Genomic DNA, 23751 nt, shown 5'->3' on the forward strand with positions numbered 1-23751 from the left:
CTAGACTTTCAGAAGTAAGAGATTTTAAAGAGCCTCAGAGAAATGGAAGAAGCTGAAATGAGACATAAAGAATAGACATGACAAGAGAGGAAAAGGGTCCTGGGGAAAGGAGCTGCCTACTGAGCTGCTGCTGTGTGCCCAGTGCTGTTGCAGGAGCTGAAGATCTAAAGTAAGTTGGCCTGGTAAGAAATCAGATTAGTTGAGTAAAACAAAGTGTTAAGTGTTACTGAAAGTTATGACCAACCTAGATAGCATATTCAAAAGCAGAGACATTACTTTGCCAACAAAGGTCCATCTAGTCAAGGCTATGGTTTTTCCAGTAGTCCTGTATGGATGTGAGAGTTGGACTGTGAAGAAAGCTGAGTGCCGAAGAATTGATGCTTTTGAACTGTGGTGTTGGAGAAGACTCTTGAGAGTCCCTTGGACTGCAAGGAGATCCAACCAGTCCATTCTAAAGGAGATCAGTCCTGGGTGTTCTTTGGAAGGAATGATGCTAAAGCTGAAACTCCAGTACTTTGCCACCTCATGCAAAGAGTTGACTCATTGGAAAAGACTTTGATGCTGGGAGGGATTGGGGGCAGGAGGAGAAGGAGATGACAGAGGATGAGATGGCTGGATGGGATCACCGATTAGATGGACATGAATTTGGGTGAACTCCGGGAGTTGGTGATGGACAGGGAGGCCTGGCGGTGACTGAGCGACTGAACAGAACTGAAGAGATGTGCGCATTGGGGCTCCAGGTGTGGAGAGAGCTCCTAGGGACGGGGCCTACGAACGCTTCTCTAAGGAGGCGACACCGGATCTAAGAGGAGGCAGACGTGGGGAAACTGGAGGGGACGGAGAAAGATGAAGAAACATCGAGAAAGACACAGGACAAAGTTAAAAAAGGAAAAGAGGAAGGACTCGATGCTATCGGCGCTCTGCCCATCGTGCCTTGACTGCTAGGGTCTGAGCGCTGTCACCGCCCCCCTCCCTTCCCCTCCCTCCCATCCCTTCCTTGAGCCTCAGCCGCCAGCCCGGCCTGTGGGATCTCTGAAGCCGCCGGCTCACCAGAGACACCATGTACCGGCTTCTGTCAGCTGTGATGGCCAGAGCCGCGACCACCGGGGGCTGCGCCTGGGGCTGTGGGCGGCGTGCGGCTCATCAGCGCGCCGGGCTGCCGCCACTCGGCCCCGGGTGGGTCGGGGGCCTCGGACTGGGGCTGGGGCTGGCACTTGGGGTTAAGCTGGCCGGCGGGCTGAGGGGCGCATCCCCCGCGCCACCTGCCGCGGCCCCCGACCCTGAGGCGCTGCCTCAGGCCGAGCCGCTGCAGGCACAGGAACAGACCCTCGCCCCGTGGTCTCCGCAGACCCCGGCGCCGCCGCACGCCAGGCACTTCGCCAGAGCCATCGACAGCAGCCGCGACCTCCTGCACAGGATCAAGGTGGAGCGATCGGGGGCGTAGACAGCCGGGAACGCGGCGCCCCACCCCCGGCGTAACCCTGGAATAATGAGGCCCCTTGGTGGTTATCCTTCGGGGCGAGCGGACCCCATCCCGGGCGGCGGGATGCCGGCTGGTGGCGAGAAAGACTTCCCGTTTCCCGTTCTCCCGGCCGTGGTCAGAAGCTGTTGGGAGGTTGCCCCAGTCGGGGCGGAGGTCAAGGTCCGCCTCGGGGACCGCCCCTTCCCCCTCAGGGTGCCCAGCAGGCACACCCCCTCACCGTTAGCGCCCGGCCGGCCGGAGCCGAGGTGGGCGGGGCCCGGGCTGAGGGGGCGTGGTGGGGCGGGGCCGAGAGAAGCCCTCGAGTAAGGCGCTGGCGGACCTGCGGCGGATTTCGGCCTGTCTTTGAGCTGTGCTCTTGAACTGTGTTTTCCCCTTGGCTTTTAGGATGAGGTGGGCGCACCGGGCATCGTAGTTGGAGTCTCTGTAGATGGAAAAGAAGTCTGGTCAGAAGGTAGGCTCAGAATAGCTTTATTTATTGGCTTGTTTTCTGCCAGTCGGTGAATAAAATCTTGCCCATGAAGTGGAATACATACTTTACAGAAAAGTGTCTAACAGAATAAAGAATTGGACTTTATTCTGTGTTGGAATAGAATAGCAAGGTTTAAAATATGACTCTGATGAATAAATTGGAGTCTTAAAGATGGCTTGTTTCTACCCCCACTTTCTTAAAAGACTGAATTTATTGCTTTCTTTGTGTGTGTGTGTGTGTTTGTTAGCCATCTGTATGTCTTCTTTGGAGAAATGTCTATTTAGTTCTTTGGCCCATTTTTTGATTGGGTCATTTATTTTTCTGGAGTTGAGCTGTAGGAGTTGCTTGTATATTTTTGAGATTAGTTGTTTGTCAGTTGCTTCATTTGCTATTATTTTCTCCCATTCTGAAGGCTGCCTTTTCACCTTGCTAATAGTTTCCTTAGTTGTGCAGAAGCTTTTAAGTTTAATTAGGTCCCATTTGTTTATTTTTGCTTTTATTTCCAATATTCTGGGAGGTGGGTCATAGAGGATTCTGCTGTGATGTACGTCGGAGAGTGTTTTGCCTATGTTCTCCTCTAGGAGTTTTATAGTTTCTGGTCTTACGTTGAGATCTTTAATCCATTTTGAGTTTATTTTTGTGTATGGTGTTAGAAAGTGTTCTAGTTTCATTCTTTTACAAGTGGTTGACCACTTTTCCCAGCACCACTTGTTAAAGAGATTGTCTTTAATCCATTGTATATTCTTGCTTCCTTTGTCAAAGATAAGGTGTCCATATGTGTGTGGATTTATCTCTGGGCTTTCTATTTTGTTCCATTGATCAATATTTCTGTCTTTGTGCCAGTACTGTCTTGATAACTGTGGCTTTGTAATAAAGCCTGAAGTCAGGCAGGTTGATTCCTCCAGTTCCATTCTTCTTTCTCAAGATAGCTTTGGCTATTCGAGGTTTTTTTGTATTTCCATACAAATTGTGAAATTATTTGTTCTAGCTCTGTGAAGAATACCGTTGGTAGCTTGATAGGGATTGCATTGAATCTATAAATTGCTTTGGGTAGTATACTCATTTTCACTATATTGATTCTTCCAATCCATGAACATGGTATATTTCTCCATCTATTAGTGTCCTCTTTGATTTCTTTCATCAGTGTTTTATAGTTTTCTATATATAGGTCTTTAGTTTCTTTAGGTAGATATATTCCTAAGTATTTTATTCTTTCCGTTGCAATGGTGAATGGAATTGTTTCCTTAATTTCTCTTTCAGTTTTCTCATTATTAGTGTATAGGAATGCAAGGGATTTCTGTGTGTTGATTTTATATCCTGCAACTTTACTATAATCATTGATTAGTCCTAGTAATTTTCTGGTGGAGTCTTTAGGGTTTTCTATGTAAAGGATCATGTCATCTGTAAACAGTGAGAGTTTTACTTCTTTTCCAATTTGGATTCCTTTTATTTCTTTTTCTACTCTGATTGCTGTGGGCAAAACTTCCAAAACTATGTTGAATAGTAATGGTGAAAGTGGGCACCCTTGTCTTGTTCCTGACTTTAGAGGAAATGCTTTCAATTTTTCAACATTGAGGATAATGTTTGCTGTGGGTTTGTCATATATAGCTTTTATTATGTTGAGGTATGTTCCTTCTATTCCTGCTTTCTGGAGAGTTTTTATCATAAATGGATGTTGAATTTTGTCAAAGGCTTTCTCTGCGTCTATTGAGATAATCATATGGTTTTTGTTTTTCAATTTGTTAATGTGGTGTATAACATTGATAGATTTGCGGATATTGAAGAATCCTTGCATCCCTGGGATAAAGCCCACTTGGTCATGGTGTATGATCTTTTTAATGTGTTGTTGGATTCTGATTGCTAGAATTTTGTTAAGGATTTTTGCATCTATGTTCATCAGTGATATTGCTTTCAAAGTTGTGTATAAAACAGTCTGTTAACTGCACGTTTGTAGATAACCCTTATGATTAAATAAAACATCAGACTGTAGTGGTTTTCTTTTTTTATTCAGTCGATTTATTGAGTCCTCTGTTGTGTAAAATGCACAGTACTAAGAACTGGGGATATACATGATTCTTTTTCTTCAATGAGTTTACAATCTACTTTATTTGTTTTTGTTTTTGACTATACAGGGGTGTCAGCTATATTTTCAGAAAAAAGCTAGCGACTTGGGAAGATAGATTCCTAGTCATTCTGTGATACTTTTATCAAAGAATTTTGTAATTTGATTTACTTTTCCACTGTGCACAAATTGGTCCAACTCATCACAGCAGGTTTTTAGAAACCCAGCTTTTAGGAAGTGTTGTTTCAGACATCATTTAAAGGAAGGAGTACTTTTAGAAGTTGATAGGAGCAGTAAGGTTTTGAATTTAAAGAAAAAGTGATTCTTTATCCAAGTTTAAGCATAGCCCAATCAACATTTATGAAAGATATTATAATAAAAATTATATAAATGTCAGCTCTGTAGGTGAGGGCTTGTTTTTATGCAGGTATTTTTCTGCATAATCTACATTTACAGGTGAAAATAATTATACCTTTTCATTCTTTTCAGATCTAAGTTCTTTATATATCTTAGATTGCCACACTTTTATCCTACAGAAGATGAAACCAAACGTAAAATATTTTCTGGGCTTCCCTGGTGGCTCAGAGGTTAGAAGGAGCTTTATTTAAACTAGTTGTTGTTCAGTCGTGTCTGACTCTTTGTGACCCCATGAGTACATTAGTTTTCTTCTGACCTGCAGCTGAATTTAATTGATGATTAGCTTGATTGGTTTTCTGGGGCATCTTTTCACATTTGTTTTATTAATCATTTTTAGGGATTTTGTATAAACTCACTAAAAAATCAAGAATAAATATAATCTGAAGAACAATGATGTTTTCCTTAAAGAATGTAATTTATTTAAAATATGGAATAAACAAATTGTTTAGATAAGCTAAGCATTAGTAACTGAATCATAACATTACTGTTTTGCACAAGGTACAATTTCAGTCTTGTTATAAGGTTAAATTGTTAGGCCTACAGTTGTCAGTATTGCTAAGACTCATCCCTTATATGTTCAGTTTTGATTAGTTATGCAAGCGGAATAGCTTTTTCTTTTGATAAGCACATGGAATGTTTTAAGATAGTATTATTTCAGTTTTTGAAGACTCCTTTGACCATGAGACCTATTATGACTTTTTGCTTTTTTCTCCCAAAGGTTTAGGTTATGCTGACGTTGAGAACCGTGTACCATGCAAGCCAGAGACAGTTATGAGAATTGCCAGTATCAGCAAAAGCCTCACTATGGTTGCTATTGCCAAACTGTGGGAAGCAGGGAAACTGGATCTTGATATTCCAGTACAACATTATGTTCCTGAATTCCCAGAAAAAGAATATGAAGGTGAAAAGGTAATGAAGCTCATAGTTCCTTTTTCTAATGACGTCTAAGTGGTTTAAAAGCTTTCATAAGATTCTTTGATTTGTTTTTAAATTTTGTTAATGGATTAAAGTTTTATTTTCTCCTGGTAATAACTGATTGGATATTTTTCTAAAATTTGAGGCTAAAGATGCGTACATGATAGCAGCAGTTTAAAATGGAAAATATTGCTGGAACATTATTCCAAGGCTACTGACTTTTTATTATGCAGTTTAATACCGTAGTTGAATTTTCATGTTTTTACTGTTAGGTGTCTGTCACAACAAGATTATTGATTTCCCATTTAAGTGGAATTCGTCATTATGAAAAGGACATGAAAAAGGTGAAAGAAGAGAAAGCTTATAAAGCCTTAAAGATGATGAAAGGGATGATGGAATCTGACCAAGAAAAAGAGTTAAAAGAAAAAGGCGGCAAAAGTAACGAAAAGAATGACTTTGCGAAAGCTAAGGTAGAGCAAGATAATGAAACCAAAGGCCGAAATTCAAAACCTTGCAAGAAAAAGAATGATTTTGAACAAGGTGAATTATATTTGAAAGAAAAATTTGAAAATTCAATTGAATCTCTAAGATTATTTAAAAATGACCCTTTGTTCTTCAAACCTGGTGAGTGTTAATTTCTTCTTTTTACAAAATCATCATTATTGAATGATTAATTTTCAGAAACTCCAAAATGATACCATCCTGAGTGCATTCAATGTGGTTGATGATGGTATGGTTTTGTTACGTGCTTGCCTTTGTTGTCTATAGTTCTTAACAAAGCCTAGCATTCAGGCCGTTAGTTGTTTGCTTTAACTTCACTGGAGGCTACCTAGACATTTAATGGATTCTCAGTATCAGGATATTCATGGAAAAAATAAGGTGTTGGAATAGCCCTCCAAATAAAATTTGGACCAAAGTTTGCATGATGAAGCATTGCTAATTTTTTTATTTTGTTAGTATTTAATTAAATTGTTCAATTTGTTTTATGCATTCGTTTCTTAAAGAAATTAGCATACCCCAGCTTGATTTTATTTCCCAAAAAGCTGCTCTATAAAAATAATTTTTTGTGTATTTTTTGGTATGATGCCTGCCAAAACCACTTTATCTTTAAATTTATTGTAGGTTTATGTCCTTGTATTCCATTTTCATTTTAAAAGTGGTTTGTGGAAATTCCCTAGACATCCAATGGTTAGGACTCCACCCTTCCATGGCAAGGGGCAAGGGGTTCAAATCCCAACTGGGGCATGGCGAAGAAAACAAAAAACAAACAAAAAAACTAATAAATATATCGATCATTTTATTAACATGCTTGTGTTTGAGACATGAAATAAGCAGGGCCATTGCAAAGTTGACTAAATTTGTTAATATATCATTCATGATCTTCACCTAAATGGTTAGTAAAATATTCTAGTTTTAAAAATATGCCAGTTTTCAGTAGAAAAATATTTTGCGTGTTTTTGAATAATAATGAAGCACTTTTTTTTTTTTTCCCCCTTTGCAATGATGTCTCAAGGTAGTCAGTTTTTGTATTCAACTTTTGGCTATACCCTACTGGCAGCCATAGTAGAAAGAGCTTCAGGATATAAATATTTGGACTATATGCAGAAAATATTCCATGACTTGGATATGCTGACAACTGTGCAGGAGGAAAATGAGCCAGTGATTTACAATAGAGCAAGGTAAATGATTACCTTCTGGTATGTCTAGCTATATTGCATCTTCATACTATGTTATCAATTTAAAGTCACGCTTTGCTTGTCTCCATTCCATAATCAACCTGCCACATTTTGGGAGCTTTTCTTCATGTCTCTTTTTCCACCTAAAATGTAAGTAAAATAAAATGTATTTTATTTTTCATATATATTTGTGTGTATATATATATATATGAAGTAGTCCAAGTTCCTTAGATAAAAGTTAGCAATAATAATTTAAGCACATGAATAATTAAACTAAAATTTTACCCATCATGGCTATCTATAATTTGATCTTCCATCATCCCTTATATTTTAGTTAATCTTTTATTTACCTTTTATTATTTTTAATTATTTTTTAAATTTAGAAATTATCTTACACTTATAGAAAAGTTACACAAACTGGTACAAAGAATTTTCATATACTCTTCAACCAGATTCCCCACGTTAGTTATTTTACTACATTTGCTTTATCTGTCTGTCTCTGTTATTTTTTTCTCAGCCATTTGGAAATCAGTTGGTAATATGCTACCCCTTATACTTAAGTGGTACCCATAAATACTTAAATATGTATTTTCTAAAACTAAGGGCATTCAGGAAATTAACATCAACATAATGCCTGTATCAAATCTACACACAGTATTCAGATTTTATCAGTTGCCCCAATAATGTCCTTTATAACACAAGAAAAAACATTTTTCTTTCTGGTGCAGGATCTAATCTAGGATCGCACGTTACATTTAATCGTCAGGTCTCTCAGAAGTCACATGAATTCATTGTATTCCTTTACTGGTGATGATAATTTGAAGTGGTATATACCAGTTTTCTCCCCTGTAAAACTTTGAAAGTCATTTTATTGAAATAATCAAGCTAAAATTTTGTCATAATTTTTAGTAGTAATGTATAAAAAAGGCAGTGAAAGAAAATCTTGTGACTAAAGACTAATTCGAGTTTTACAGTTATAGTGTTTTCCATTTTACTCTTATTATTTGGTTGGTTAGAAAGGTAACAACACATTTAACAAATCAACTGTTACTTTTACCTTTTAAGTTTCCATTAGAGGACACACTTTACAAATGACTTAATGATACTTGACTGGATGAAATGATAGAGGTTTGTAGGTTTATCTCCCCATACTAGCTTTGTTCAGTTTTCTGTTGTATTTAGTTAAATTACCATTTTAAAATTATCAGCTTATTTAAAAGGATCAAATATGCATTGCAAATCAGCCTGAAAGAGATTTTTTGAACCTAAAAGAAATTAGGTTAGCAGCAAGCAGTGAATTATAAGTTTAAGTGACCTGTAGGGTTTTTTTTGTTGTTGTTTTGTTCTTTTTTTTTTTTAATTGAAGTGTAGTTGATTTACAATGTTGTGCTAATTTCTGCTGTATAGCAAAGAGGCTCAGTTATACACATATACACATTCTTTATTTAATATTATTTTCTATTATGGTGTATCCCAGGAGGTTGGATATATTTCTCTGTGCTGTATTAGTAGGACCTTGTTGTTTATCCGTTCTAAATGTAACAGTTTGCATCAGCTAACCCCAGGCTCCCAGTTCATCCCTCTGCCTCCTCACCTCCCCTTTGGCAACCACGGCCCATTCTCTATGTCTGTGAGTCTGTTTCTGATTTGTAGGTAGGTTCATGTGTGCAGTATTTTAGATTCCATATATGAGTGATATCATATGGTATTTGTCTTTCTCTTCCTGACTTACTTAGTATGATAATCTCTAGTTACATCCATGTTGCTACAAATGACATTATTTCTTTTTTTGTGGCTGAGTATACATCATGTGTGTGTGTATGTGTGTGTGTGTGTATACACACCACATCTTTATTTATTCGTCACTGGACATATAGATTGTTTCCATGTCTTGGCTATTGCAAACAGTGCTTCTGTGAACATAGAGGTGCATGTATCTTTTTGAATTACGGTTTAGTCCAAGTATATGCCAAAGAGTGGTATTACTGGATCATATGGCAATTCTATTTTTAATCTTTTGAGGAACCTCCTTACTCTTCTCCATAGCGGCTACACTAACTTACATTCCCACCAACAGTGTAGGAGGGTTCCCTTTTCTCCATACCCTCTCCAGCATTTGTTATTTGTAGACAGTTTAATGATGGAAATGACCTTAGTTTTCAGACAATGCTTATTATGTCTAGGTCCACATTATATTCTACTGGAAACATAGGAAAAAATAACACCTGAAGTTGTCAGTTGAATCTAGAAAAGATTCTCTAGTAGTGTTGGAATAGATGCATAACCTTATTTTGAGTTAAATCTAGGCATTTGATAACAAATACCTGCTCTTCTATAAAAGGGGGAATCACTGAGCCTCTTTTCTCAACTGAAAATTAAGTCTCCATGAATGTGCAGACTGCAAGTCAGCTGTTTTTTGTTGTTTTCTTAGTAAGTAATGCACAAATACCAAAACATGGCATGTGACAGTGAGTTAGTTTCATCTTATCGCCCATTCTTTGAGAAAAGGCAGTGGGTTTCTGTTTCTACCATTAAAGGTTTCCATCAGCTCTGGGTTTTTCTTTAGATTTTGCTTGTGCCCAGTGGTGCTAAAGGAGTAAGTGATTCTGTTTAGGTAGATTAAATGGGCTACAGAAATAAAGTAGGACACTAAAAGAAGAAGGAAATGTTGTTACAGAGGAAAATGTTCTGTCCATTTTCTTTGTTTTTATTTTACTTGATAGAATTTCTACTGGGGCCTCTAAAAGCTCAACTCTGATTCTTATTTTTGTAACAGTTATTTCAAAAGGGCTTAGAGGCATCAGGTTCGAGTGGAAGTGCAGGGAGTAAAAGAAATCTTCTCAAAGATGTATGTTTAAAAAAAAACAACAAAAAACCTTAAAGTAAAACTTAGTAATTGCATATGTTTCTATTTGTTTTATGGTACAATTTTACAAGAAATAAAATTTTGAGCAAAAATTTGCAGCTTTGTTATCTAGTCTACTGACCCCTTGGTATAATCATACATATGTTTGTATTATCTTGACCTAGGCTTTTTAGAGTTACTGTGTCCCAGAAGTAAGTATTTATCATCTCTATCACTTCTCTGTGTGAATGTGTGTGTGTCTTTAAAATAGTGTCTCACAGTATCTGTCACCTGTTTGAGATATTTTCCCAGAATCCCACCCCGAAATACTACCTACTTTTCTTTGGCCAGAATTTTAGTGTCAGGCCACATTCAGCTGTAAGGAATGCAGAGAAATCCGTTTTTAGCTGGGTGCATTGTTGTCCTGAATAAAACTGGGGTTTCTTGAAGAATAGGAACATTGATTCTGTATATGCAAATAGATACATTTATTCTGTATTTCAAGTGTACTCTGTATAAGCAAGTAAACTAAATAACCCTTTAAGCAAAAACCCACAGGGGAATGGAGTGAATGTTCTTGCCACTGAAGGACACTGTTGATGGGGGAATCCTTAGTCAATGCATTAGCTTATTATTAGATACCATTCATATTTTCTCTGTGTTTGGCGTAATACTTGCAACAAAGATCTCTTTCATAATTGGATAAGACCAAAATCAAATAAAATGTTTTCTGTAGTTTGACAGTATAAGTATGGTCTTTTCCTTCTCTTATTGTCTTTATTATTAATTATTTTTATTTTTTCAAGTATCTTCTAAGATTAAGCATTGTTCCTTGTGAAGCTTTCTTTTATGCCTTTAGCCTATCTGGTAGTAGGTTCAGCCCATGTTAATGCTAAATGTTAGAGTGAGATTGGTTTGTATAATATGCATGTTAAATTCTATAGGTTTTTTAACTTCTTAAAGCAATAAAATACAAAGTGATGCATAATTATTTGTAAAGGCATTTAAAAAGGATTTAAAATTATTTTGCATTTATAAGCTTCTAGATGTAGATTTCTATAGTACTATAATGTTGTGCAGAAACTATAGAGATTCTTCAGGGTGACTGTTTTGTCATCTGGCATCATTCCATCAATTATTCAGTTACAAAGATATTCCAGTAATTTAAGAACTTGTGTCCATAATTCCATTCTTTTAGTGCAGAAATCCTTTAAGAATTTGAAATAGTGAAGTTATTCAGCTGATCAAGAATATTTTCATGAGAAGTCATTAATTTGTCCTCTGTAAAAAGGAATCAAAAGATTAAAGCTTAGAATTTATTTTAAAAGAGGAGTCATCCTAATTTCCAGCCTTGATGTAAGTGCTTGAAACACTTCATTAAAAGTTGTATAATGCAAAGCTGATTATTAACCAAAATAGGTTTGTAGGTCTCTCCTAGTTTACAAACTTGGCGATCACTCTAACAAATATATTTTTCATTGAGAAACCTATTTTTAATTTTCTATCATGTGAGATTTTTTTGAAATTTGATTGACTGGAAATACAAGTGTAATCAGCATTCAGGCAAAAAGTAACGAGGACCTTAAATACAAGAGTGGCTATAGAAATGAAAGGAAGGGAGAAAGATTAGACAGAAAGCTAAGGTTGGATGATGAGATTTGTCATTACTGAATGTGAGAGAGTTGAGGGCAAGAGAGGCAAGAAAGGTCTTAATGGAGAGGAGAAATATGAGAAAGTTCAGACGAGATCACTTCTGGACACGTTCATTTTGCAAAATGAGAAGACGATGTATCAAATCATTGGCTCATAGGGGAGCATATTTAGATCCTCTGTAGACTTTTTTAATCTTCAGAGCATATACCTGTGGTCACTCTTGCTTCACTCAATATTATGACTTGGACTTTTGGGAGACATATAAGAATCATGACAGAAGAAAGAGGAGTCATTTTGCAAATTATGTGCCCACTATCCTTCAGTGTTATGAATTTTGAAGGAAAGGGTGAGGCCCACTACTCAATCTGGTAAACAACATTGAGAAACAAATTTGAGACTCATTAATGCTAATAGAAAAACCGGTGGTAAATTTGGAACAGGGATTGTGGTACAGCTGCAGTTTTGTAGTTAATTCCTATAGAAAAGAAGACCTGGGACCCTGGAACCCCTGGTGATGGGAGGGATCTGGGGAATCACGGGACTGAGAGCTAGAAGAGAGAGCACAGAGCAAAGTGGCCTGTGGGGAGTGTCAGTGATGTGTTGGGTCACAGAGCTACAGGGGAAGCTAGAATGAGGGGAATTAGAAGATCCTTGATAACACGCAAGAGAGCTGTTTAGTAGAGATGAAGGAACAGAAGCCTTCTAAGGAACTGAATGAATGGAGAGGGTGAGTGCATGAAAACAGCAGGTGTGGACTGTTTTGTGTAGTTTGGCAATATATGAGAGTGCCAGACATCCTGGAATGTGAAGTCAAGTGGGCTTAGGAAAGCATCACTACCAACAAAGCTAGTGGAGGTGATGGAATTCCAGTTGAGCTATTGCAAATACTGAAAGATGATGCTGTGAAAGTGCTGCACTCAATATGCCAGCAAATTTGGAAAAGTCAGCAGTGGCCATAGGACTGGAAAAGGTCAGTTTTCATTCCAATCCCAAAGAAAGGCAATGCCAAAGAATGCTCAAACTACCGCACAATTGCACTCATCTCACACGTTAGGAAAGTAATGCTCAAAATTCTCCAAGCCAGGCTTCAGCAATACATGAACCATGAACTTCCAGATATTCAAGCTGGTTTTGAAAAGGCAGAGGAGCCAGAGATCAAATTGCCAAGATCTGCTGGATCATCGAAAAAGCAATAGAGTTCCAGAAAAACATCAATTTCTGCTTTATTGACTATGCCAAAGCCTTTGACTGTGTGGATCACAATAAACTGTGGAAAATTCTGAAAGAGATGGGAATACCAGACCACCTGACCTGCCTCTTGAGAAACCTATATGCAGGTCAGAAAGCAACAGTTAGAACTGGACAGGAAACAACAGACTGGTTCCAAATAGGAAAAGGAGTACGTCAAGGCTGTATATTGTCACCCTGTTTATTTAACTTCTATGCATGAGAAATGCTGGGCTGGAAGAAGCACAAGCTGGAATCAAGATTACCAGGAGAAATATCAATAACCTCAGATATGCAGATGACACCACCCTTATGGCAGAAAGTGAAGAGGAACTAAAAAGCCTCTTGATGAAAGTGAAAGCAGAGAGTGAAAAAGTTGGCTTTAAAGCTCAACATTCAGAAAACTAAGATCATGGCCTCCGGTCCCATCACTTCATGGGAAATAGATGGGGAAACAGTGTCAGACTTTATTTTTCTGGGCTCCAAAATTACTGCAGATGTTGATTGCAGCCATGAAATTAAAAGACGCTTACTCCTTGGAAGGAAAGTCATAACCAACCTAGACAGCATATTCAAAAGCAGAGACATTACTTTTCCAACAAAGGTCCATCTAGTCAAGGCTATGATTTTTCCAGTAGTCATGTATGGATGTGAGAGTTGGACTATAAAGAAAGCTGAGCGCTGAAGAATTGATGCTTTTGAACTGTGGTGTTGGAGAAGACTCTTGAGAGTCCCTTGGACTGCAAGGAGATCCAACCAGTCCATCCTAAAGATCAGTCCTGAATACTCATTGGAAGGACTGATGTTGAAGCTGAAACTCCAATACTTAGGCCACCTCATGTGAAGAGTTGACTCATTGGAAAAGACCCTGATGCTGGGAGGGATTGGGGCAGGAGGAGAAGGGGACAACAGAGGATGAGATGGCTGGATGGCATCACCAACTCGATGGACATGGTAAACTCCAGGAGTTGGTGATGGACAGGGAGGCCTGGCATGCTGCGATTCATGGGGTCGCAAAGAATCGGGCACGACTGAGTGACTGAACTGAAATGAGAGTGAAAAGACTGGAAACTGGAAGCTGTAACGAGGATAAGAAAAAAAAAAAAAGTGTGTGTGTGTGTGTTTTCCCTTAGCATATAGAAAACTAGAGCATTTTGTGAACTAAAGGTGAAGGCGTCAAAATTCCTATCATGGCAAGGAAAGCCTTTATGACGTGTACCCTGTCCCATGTCTACTCCTCTGGCATCACCTTGTGAAGCACTCTCTGCTTCAGTCAGACTGAACTCTTTTGCTCCCCAGCAGAGTGAGGAACCATTTCAACAAGTCTTGCTCTCACTAGTGCTCAGGATTCCTCACATCCATCTTTCTAGTCATCCCATAACCTGTTACTCAAAGCAATGTTGGCATCACTTGGGAGCTTGTTAGAAGTGCAAGATTTGAGGCCCCCCCCAGACCTGCTGAAGCAGAATCTGCATTTTAACAAAATCTCCAGGCAATTCATATGGTGCTCTAAAATTTAAGAACTGTCCAACAAGACTGTTTGCCCTTGAGAGCAGCCACAGTGTATGGTTTTTCTTTTCTGTCCATGCCTTGCAAGGAGTCTCCATTACATGCTTGGCCAACAAATGATGCTTTCACATGTTCAACATATTTCACAGTACTCAGTGGGTGTCCAGTACTGTTCTAGATGGGGGAAATACCAATGAACCAGGTAGATAAGATTTCTGCCCTTATGAAACTTACATTCTATGGGAGTGTAAACGAAGAATCTCCTATATTGACATGAAGAAAATAGAACAGAGCAGTGGGATATACAGGAAGAGGTTGTTAAGGGAAGGTCTATTTAAAATATATTGGTTTTAGGCCATGTCAGTTGAATTGAAATATGAATAATAAGGAAAGCTATGAAGGAAGACAGAGGTTGTAATTGATGAGGTCCCAGAGGTAAGCAAGGGCTAAATTATATTGGACAGTGAGGATCAGTGCCATTAGACGCACTGCTCCTTACTTTAACAATATGTTTTAACACTTCCCTTATTATGTGAAATGAAAATAGGAAATCATATAACCTATATTCAATACTCTTAACTAAAATGTAAAAAAAAAGAAATAAAAGGAATATTATATAATAGAAAAATATGGTATATAATAGATGTCTCAATATGATAAAATTTACTTACCACAACATGTGAAGATGTAACAAAGTTAACTGCAACTTAATATGTAAAATTATTTTCAATGTGACAAGTAAATGCAGACCAGTACAGGTTTATTGCATTTGGTGCTTCAACCCATGTCCTTAAAACTCTGGCTAAAGTTTTAAGCAAAATACAGTGTGGTCTTCAATTTTCACTAAGGCTGCACTCAAGAATTCATCTTAGAGTAAAAATGTGCCAAAAGTAGTTTGTATTTACATATAAAATGGAGGAGGTTCTAGGCTCAACTAGTTACAAACAGATTTTATTTTTGCTTACATGAACATCTGGTAGGATGGTTGACCTCACAGGATATAGATATAGGAGAATGCACCATGGTGTGGGGCTTTCCTATACACTACAGGACATTTAGGACCCTTAGGCCCCTACCCCTTAAGTCTCAGTAATAGCCCTCCAATAATTGTGACAGCTAAAAAAAAATGCCTCTCACAATTTCCCTTGGGGAGTTAGTCCTGCCTGTACTGAAGGCCATTGACTGTATCATAGACCATTGTGAGAAATTTGGGTTTTATTCTCATTACATTCATAACCATTGGAGGGTTTTTTATGGCTGGGAAAAGGAGGAGGCACAATCTGTGGCTTCTGCTTGCAGGGCAAACTGCAAGGAGGTACTACAGTCTAGGAAGTATAACTGGTGAAACAAGGTTGTAGAGGTGATAGGAGGTGGTCGAAGATGCAGGTAGTAGAATTACTCTTGAAAACAATAGGAAATTTTTTGTATAGATTGCATGATGATGTAAATGCATTTTAAGATGAAGATGGGAGTTTCTAGCTCACTTTGGATGGTCTCAATCTTCTCAGTAAAACAAAGAATATAGTTATCTGCTGACTAAGCCTAAAGTAGGATAGGGGGCTGAGGGTGAGATCAGGAATCACAACTGTGAAGAGTACACCAGGGAGTGGGGCGTCCCTGCTGGCTCAGTGGTAAAGAATCTGCCTGCCAATGCAAGAGACATAAGTTCCATCCCTGGGTTGGGAAGATGCCTTGGAGAAGGAAATGGCAACCCACTCCAATATTCTTGCCTGGGAAATTTCATGGACAGAGGAGCCTGGTAGCCTATAGCCCATGGGGTTGCAAAGAGTCGGACACAACTTAGTGACTACAACAGCAACAACATATCAGGGAGTACCCAGGAGAAGAATAAAAGGATTTGAGAACAACAGCAAAGACCCTTAGCAAGAGTATGAATTTATAGCAGTCAGCTTTGTTATATGAATTCCTGCAGCCTTTCTTGGTATATACGGGATACCTAGGTTTATTCAGAATTAATGGATTGGTATAGTGTAAGTTCAGAACAGTAAGGAACCAAAAGATGTGGTCTCACTAAAGACCACAACCAAAATAGGTGAAACGACTGATGATATAGTTCAGCCTAGAATACCAGCAGCAACAGCAGAAGAGAAAATCAGAGGAAACCACTAGAAACTAAAAGACTTGGGAAAATTGAGAAGACTCAACGGGCATGGATGAAGGTTCCATTAAGGACAGAGAGCAGGTTCATTTGGAGAGCTGGAAGGATTGGAAGTCATAGTCATAGGAAGAAATTTCTGAGTTTGAGACCCTAGTGTTAAAACAGATAAAAAAGTGATGGTAAGATTCAGGTCTAACTGTGCTTATGAATAGCCAAGGATAGATGAAGATGAGAGTCATTACAGGTGAGACTGTCAGCAAACTGAAAACCCAAGAGTACCATTTTATTATGAATCTTGAAAGGCAGAAGCCTCAAGAGTTGTGTCCTTTATTATTTATTTTGTGATTTCATTTTATGTACCTAATGTATGGTACAGTCTCCTCATATTAGAATGGAAACTTCATGAGGTCAGTCTCTTTTGTTTTACACTTTATCCCAGCATCCAAACAGTGCCTGGCATGTAGTACATGTTCCATCAATAATTGTTGAATACTTAAGCGAGTAAACCTTTATTAAGTACCTATTAGAAATATGCAGAGTGCTTTATACATTTATTTCTAACTCTGCAAAGTAGATGTTTTTGTCCCCATTTTACAAATTAAGATGGAAGCAGAGAGGCAACAGATTGCCTAGATTTTAATCCAATTCTGCCACTTATAAACTGTGTGGCTTTGGACAAGTTATATATGTTCTCTGTGCCTTAGGAATTGTAGTAGTATCTATCTCCTAACATTGTTACAGGAATAAATTAGTTCATATGTATATAGTTCTTAGAACAATACCTGGAACATAGTAAGAAGTATATACATGTTTATTAATCAAATAAAATAAACATAGTTATTAAGGGTGAGAGTTGGGATTCAGGCTGAGATTTGCTAACTCCTGCTGAGGCAATGGCACCCGACTCCAGTACTCTTGCCTGGAAAATCCCATGGATGGAGGAACCTGGAAGGCTGCAGTCCATGGGGTCGCTGAGAGTCGAACACGACTGAGCGACTTCACTTTCACTTTTCACTTTCATGCACTGGAGAAGGAAATGGCAACCCACTCCAGTATTCTTGCCTGGAGAATCCCAGGGACGGGGGAGCCTGGTGGGCTGCCGGACGTCTATGGGGTCGCACAGAGTCGGATACTACTGAAGTGACTTAGCAGCAGCTGTTCCACTACACCAAGAAAGTACCCCATCCCATCATTATACATAGTATTTCTATGTTATTTTTAATCAGGAGATGTAGTCTTCTTATAAATATTAACCTTACTCCTGAACATCCCAATGATATGTTTTTAGTTATAAAATTTACATGTAGCACATGGTTCACTGAACCCAGGAACTGAAAACACCAAACATTAGGTGTTTCTGCATATGCACAGGGCAAATATATATCATGTGTACTAATAAGTACATCTTTTAACAGTATTAGAAGTTTCATACACTCAGCATGGGCAAGGCTTGCAATAGAAAAAACAATCAGCTTTCTATACTTTACTCAGTAGCTTGTGTTTCATTTTATTTGAATCATACTGAAAACTAGTGGTTACTTTCTGAGAAAATATATTCACTACAATGAAATACAATCTGTCTCATGTATACATTTTTCTATTCATCTTCATGTATGAAGTCAATACTAGACTATCACATTTTTAATGACTATTCTTATTTCATTTTAGATTTTATGTTTACAATAAAAAGAAACGCCTTGTCAACACACCTTACGTGGATAACTCCTATAAATGGGCTGGTGGTGGATTTCTGTCTACAGTGGGTGACCTTCTGAAATTTGGGAATGCGATGCTGTATGGTTACCAAGTCGGGCTGTTTAAGAATGCAAATGAAAATCTTTTACCTGGATATCTTAAACCGGAAACAATGCTGATGATTTGGACACCAGTCCCTAACACAGAGATGTCTTGGGATAAAGAGGGTAAATATGCAATGGCCTGGGGCGTGGTGGAAAAGAAGCAGACATACGGTTCTTGCAGGAAGCAGCGGCATTATGCCTCTCACACTGGAGGCGCAGTGGGTGCCAGTAGTGTCCTGCTGGTCCTTCCTGAAGAACTGGATGCAGAAGCGCTAAATAACAAGGTCCCCCCAAGAGGAATAGTTGTTTCTATCATATGTAACATGCAGTCTGTTGGCCTCAACAGCACTGCTTTAAAGATTGCTCTGGAATTTGATAAAGACAGATCAGACGTACCTTAACATCACAGGTGCAAAACAAGCTGTTATGGTTTTGTTTTTGTTTGTTGGTTTTTGTTTTGTTTTGAAACATTGAAGTCCCAAAATACATGCAATTTTAAAGAATAAATTTGTAATAGAGTATAACTGAATGCAGAGAATTATGTACCTCTAATTGCTTACTTTTGTAATTGTCTTTTATTGGAGGATGAGTTCTTTATACTCAGGGAAGTAACTATATTTTTACTTTTTGAAAAAAGTGTTAACTCTTGAAATAAAATATTCTGATAAAAGTGTACTTTCTGAATGTGTAATATAGAGGAAATTTCATTCAACAGCAGACTCAAAATATTGTTCTTTTAATATGACAGCAGATGGTACTTCCCTTGTGGTCCAGTGGCTAAGATTCCTTGCTCCCAATGCAGGAGATCCAGGTTCACTCCCTGGTCAGGGAAATAGATCCCACATGCTGCAACTTAAGATCCTGCATGCCACAACCAAGACCTGCCACAACCAAATAAATAAATATGTTTTAAAAAGAAAAAAAAATGACGGCAGAAACAAGATTGTGAGAAATGGTGTATTAGTTCTCTATTGCAGCTTAAAACAACATACATTTATTATCCCATGGTTTCTGAAGCTCAAGAATTCAGGAGTAGCTTGACTGGATGGATCTGGCACCAGAGTCTCTAATGAGGGTGCAGACAATATGTTGTAGTTATCTAAAGGCTTTTCTGGTCCTAGAGGAAATGTTTCGCAAATGCTCATTCACTCACAGATTTTAAGGTTTGTGAACTAAAGATATTATTTGCTCCCCAGCCAGACACAGGTTGGTAGCTGCTTGATTAGTGCTCAAGGCCTAAGAATAGTTCTTGGCTCTTGGCTGTGTTCTCTAAACTCTTGGCTCTGCCCTCTGAATTACTCTTTTCATGAAAGGCAACATGTGTTTGCATCCAAGTGGCTTTCTCAGCCTGCTTTCATTTTTGGCCACACCAAGTCACATGTGGAATCTTAGCTCCTGACCAGGGATCCAACCCATGCTCCCTCAGAGGAAGCAGAGATTCTTAACTACTGGACCACCAGGGAAGTCCTACAACCTGCTTTCCTACTTGTACAAGTTTGAGGGTCCAAAGGCCTCTTTTATATTCTCCTTTCAGTCTAACTTAACACTTTTCCTGTTAATGTAATTTTTTAAAACTCTGTGAGTCCCTTAAAAATCTCACTGGGGATCATGCTAATAAACAGAAGCTGTGCCCCCAAATCTCTTCAAACTAGACCCCTCTCAAACTTGGGATTCTGCTAAGACAATTGGAGAAAACACTGTTCAGCTTTTATTAAGACCTGTTGTTAAAACAGCTCTCAAGATACCATCTTGTTTCTTTCCACGGTCATAAAGGATTTTATATATCATACCCTCAATTTCATCTTTAGACTGTTTTTTGTTTTGTTTTCTGGAAGTGCCCTAAATTTTATCTTTGCCTTGAAGCCCTTTCTTAATTTTAGCATCTTTTGTCATTTGGAGAGTCTGGGAAATTTCTAAACCGTCAGTTATTGATGCATTTTTTTGTTTAGTAGCCCTTCCTTTAGCTTGTCTCTCTCCAGCTTTGTAGTGTGAGCAACAAGAAGAAGCCAAGAGTCAGTACTGGGTCTGGAAATCTCAGCTAGATTACCTAGTTCATTAGGCACATTTTCTACTTTCTGTGGTCTTGCAGGCAATAATGTTGCTAAACTTCCTGCCGCTTCACAGCAGTAGTCCTCTTTCTTCCAATTAACAGTAACATTTTCTTACTCTCCTTTAAGTCCACACCTGCAGCCTCCTCAAAGGCCATCATACTTCTAAACAGTTTCTTCAAGGCTCCTCAGGCATTCACTGACACTCTTTTCAAAATCCTTTCAGCTTCTATTCACTGTTCTAAATTTACTCCCCCATTTTGGGCTTTTGTTATAGCTGCACTCTGCTTCCAGGTAAAAAATCTACAATGTAAAAAATTAGTATTTCAGATATAATTCACAATTCATATACCTTAAAAGTCAACCTTTAAAGTGTACAATTTAGTGTTTTTAGTATATTCACAAGATTGTGTGCCCATTCAATTCCAGAATATCTTCACCCCAAAAAGGAATCTTAAACCCATTAACGTTTGCTGTGCCTTCCTCTCTACTCCCAGGCCCTGACAACCACCGATCTAGTCTCTGTCTCTTTGGATTTGCCTATTACGGGTATTTCATATAAGTGGAATTATAATATGTGGCCTTCTGTGTCTGGCTTCTTTAACTATAATGTGCATTAATTATCTATTGCTGCATAACAAACTAGTATATCTCAAAAATTCTCTGTTTTATAAGTTTGGGAGCATTTTAGCTGAGCAGTTCTGGCTCGGGGTCTCTCCTGTGGCTGCAGACAAGATGTTAGCAGGACTTTCAGTCACCTGAAGGCTAAAATGAGGCTGCTGCTCAGTCGCTTCAGTTGTGTCTGACTCTGTGCGACCCCATAGATGGCCTCCTACCAGGCTCCTCTGTCCCTGGGATTCTCCAGGCAAGAACACTGGAGTGAGTTGCCATTTCCTTCTCCAATGCATAAAAGTGAAAAGAGAAAAGGAAGTCGCTCAGTCGTGTCCGACTCTTACCGACCCCATGGACTGCAGCCTACCAGGCTCCTCTGTCCATGGGATTTTACAGGCAAGAGTACTAGAGTGGGGTGCCATTGCCTTCTCTGAGAATGAGGCTAGAGGATCTAATTCCAAGATAGTTCAGCCATGTGGCTATCAGCAAGAAGCTTCTGTCACTTGCTGGCTTTTGGGAAGAGGTCTCAGCGTCTCACTACGTGGACTTCTCCATAGGTCTGCTTGACTGTCCTATGGCTTCCCGCAGATTGAATGATTAAAGAGAGAAGGTAAAAGCCACAGTGTTTTTTATAATCTAGCCTTGAAGGCCATACAGTAACAGTACTACTTATGCCAATTTCTCCCGATCACACAGACCAACCCTGATTCAGTGTAGGAGAGAGCTACACAAAAGCTGAATAAATACCAGAAGGTAAGGCTCATTGGGAGCCATCTTGGGAGACTGGCTCCATGGATGGCTTATTATAGTGTTGACATACTGGGAAATTTTGTTGTAATAGTCATAGATGATCAGTATTGGAGACTACACTGAATTTGGGGAAATTCAAAAAGCAATGGAAGTTTTTTTATTCTCAAATAAAAGAGGCCTGTTCTATAGTTCTGAGCTCTCAGCCTGTTTCTTCACTCCACTTTGATCCATAGAGGTAAGTAGATGGATATTTCTGAGAGGTCAGAATACAGACAGCAACTCCCTACAACAGATCCATTTTATCTCCTTGTTTCTTTCTGGCTTCTGACTTCTAGGTCTTCTATTCATATTTGTCAAATTTTTCAACCCATACTTCTTTGATAAATAGAAAATGCCTTCCTTTAATGTTATTCTTTAAATTTTAAACATTAATTATTGTGACAAAAGGGAAATAAAATTAACAGCAATTAAAAAAATATTTCTGATAAAAATATCATGTTTTTGGACTTCCTTGGTGGTCCAGTAGTTAAGAATCCACTTTTCAATGCAGGGGGTGTGGTTTCAATCCCTTGTCTGGGAACTAAGATCACACATGCTGTGCACTATAGACAAAAACAAAATTTTTTTAATCATGTTTTCAGTTTGATCATGTGATACCAATGTGAGCTTTGAACCTTAACACATACCATAGAGCAAAACGCTTGGACCTACCAGGAGGTGACATTTACACTAGCAGAGGAGAAAAGCGCATTGTCTGAGTGTTGGGGAGAAGTGCGATGTGACTGAACTGTCCAAGGGGTTACAACCACAAAGTGTGAAGAGATCTGTGAAGTTGGTTAATGTGTACTATGAACAGGGTACTTGCTTTAGACTAGTTTTTTTCACTTTTTAGGATTCTTATTGAAGCCATGAGAAAGCTGGGGATTTTCTCAAAGTGAATCAATATACAAACGTCAGGGGTTCACTGACCCCACATTAAGAATTCGTATTGACCATAATAACTTATTTTCTTACTTAATGCTTTGATAAGTGCTAAATAGAAGTGTTAGAAATGCTTTGATAAATTTCCGCATTTCCCAAAATGGTAATTGCGGTGTGGCTGATCCTTTAGGGAAAAGAACTCAGGAGAATTTGACACAAGTTGCTTGCATTTTTGTTTTTGTTTTTCTGAAATGTACAACTTGTCAAGGTGGTTATTGGCTACAAACGATTTGCTTTACCTTCCTGTGGTAGAATAAAAAATTTCAAAATTCTGCTCCAGATTTGATAGTTGAGGTTCTGGAAATATGTCTTTGTAGTTTTTATAGAAAAAATGTAAATCTTCATTTAGATGGGTTAGAGTTTATTATTGTATTTTATTAAGAAAGAAGTTACTTGTAACCTTTAGGGTTTTACAGATACATTATCACAATCATAGGCATAAAGAATTATATTGTTATTTGCTATTGATTCAGGTTCAAATAGTCTAAGTTCTATTCTTAGGAGATACTGGAATAGCTACTTGATATTTTGTTTTGCTTTGGCTGTGCCATGAGGCTTTTGGATCTCAGTTCCCCAACCAGAGATTGAACCTGGGCCCTTGGCAGTGAGAGCAGAGTCCTAACCACTGGACCACCAGGGAGTTCCCTTGATCTTTTATTTTTAAAAAAATACTAGAAAGCATAAAAGCTTCACATTGCAAATACCCATGTAATCCCAGTACCCAGAATTTAAAATGCTAATATTTAGTCAAATTTTCTTCATTTTAAAATAATAATGAGTAAAACTTAATAGATAAAACTGAAGACCCCTAGAACCATCACCCAAAGCCCCACTACTTTTGCCCTACAGGGACCAGCTGTCAGGAGTTGGTGTATATTCATCCACTCCCTTGTTTAATGCTTTCACAGCCAAGTATATACATATACACTGTGTGTATACTATGTATACTATGGTGCTATTTGTATAAATGTAAATAAAACATGTTCTACATTCCCTTTTTAACATTGATTTTTGTGATCTGCTCAAGTTGATAAATATAAATCCAGTTTACTGCTATAAAATATGATATTGTATGACTATATCACATTATATGGGCTTCTCTGGTGGCTCAGCAGTAAAGAATCTGCCTGCCAATGCCAGAGATGTAAGAGACACAGGTTTAATCCATGGTTCAGGAAGATCCCTT

At 38.5% G+C, this 23751-nt stretch overlaps 1 protein-coding gene across 2 annotated transcripts; it reads left to right on the forward strand.

Annotated features, from left to right (window-relative positions):
• Nucleotides 1-999: 999 nt before the first annotated feature.
• On the forward strand, nucleotides 1000-18849 carry LACTB (lactamase beta). 2 transcript variants are annotated; one of them, XR_015134688.1, is made up of 6 exons: nucleotides 1000-1423; nucleotides 1868-1934; nucleotides 5150-5340; nucleotides 5619-5970; nucleotides 6864-7025; nucleotides 18044-18849. XR_015134688.1 is itself a non-coding variant. In XM_086321367.1 (6 exons), exons 1-6 carry the CDS (start codon nucleotides 1061-1063, stop codon nucleotides 18573-18575), a joined length of 1671 nt encoding a protein of 556 aa, XP_086177493.1. In that variant the 5' UTR covers nucleotides 1000-1060; the 3' UTR covers nucleotides 18576-18849. The 2 variants fall into 2 exon arrangements, 1 of the variants encoding a protein (XP_086177493.1); XM_086321367.1 differs by having other exon boundaries at nucleotides 6860-7025.
• The last annotated feature ends 4902 nt before the right edge of the window (nucleotides 18850-23751 follow it).

This window comes from Bos grunniens, chromosome 10, assembly GCF_055505025.1.
Source record: "Bos grunniens cultivar Pamir isolate PY7600 chromosome 10, Bosgru_T2T1.0, whole genome shotgun sequence".
NCBI classification, from domain to species: domain Eukaryota; kingdom Metazoa; phylum Chordata; class Mammalia; order Artiodactyla; family Bovidae; genus Bos; species Bos grunniens.

What these genes read in the sequence shown, in the direction of transcription:
- LACTB (XM_086321367.1), top strand. Translation starts at nt 1,061, where the DNA reads ATGTACCGGCTTCTGTCAGCTGTGATGGCCAGAGCCGCGACCACCGGG. An exon ending in AAAAGAAGTCTGGTCAGAAG is followed by an intron (nt 1,935 to 5,149) that starts GTAGGCTCAGAA and finishes TTTCTCCCAAAG; the next exon opens with GTTTAGGTTATGCTGACGTT. An exon ending in AAGAATATGAAGGTGAAAAG is followed by an intron (nt 5,341 to 5,618) that starts GTAATGAAGCTC and finishes TTTTACTGTTAG; the next exon opens with GTGTCTGTCACAACAAGATT.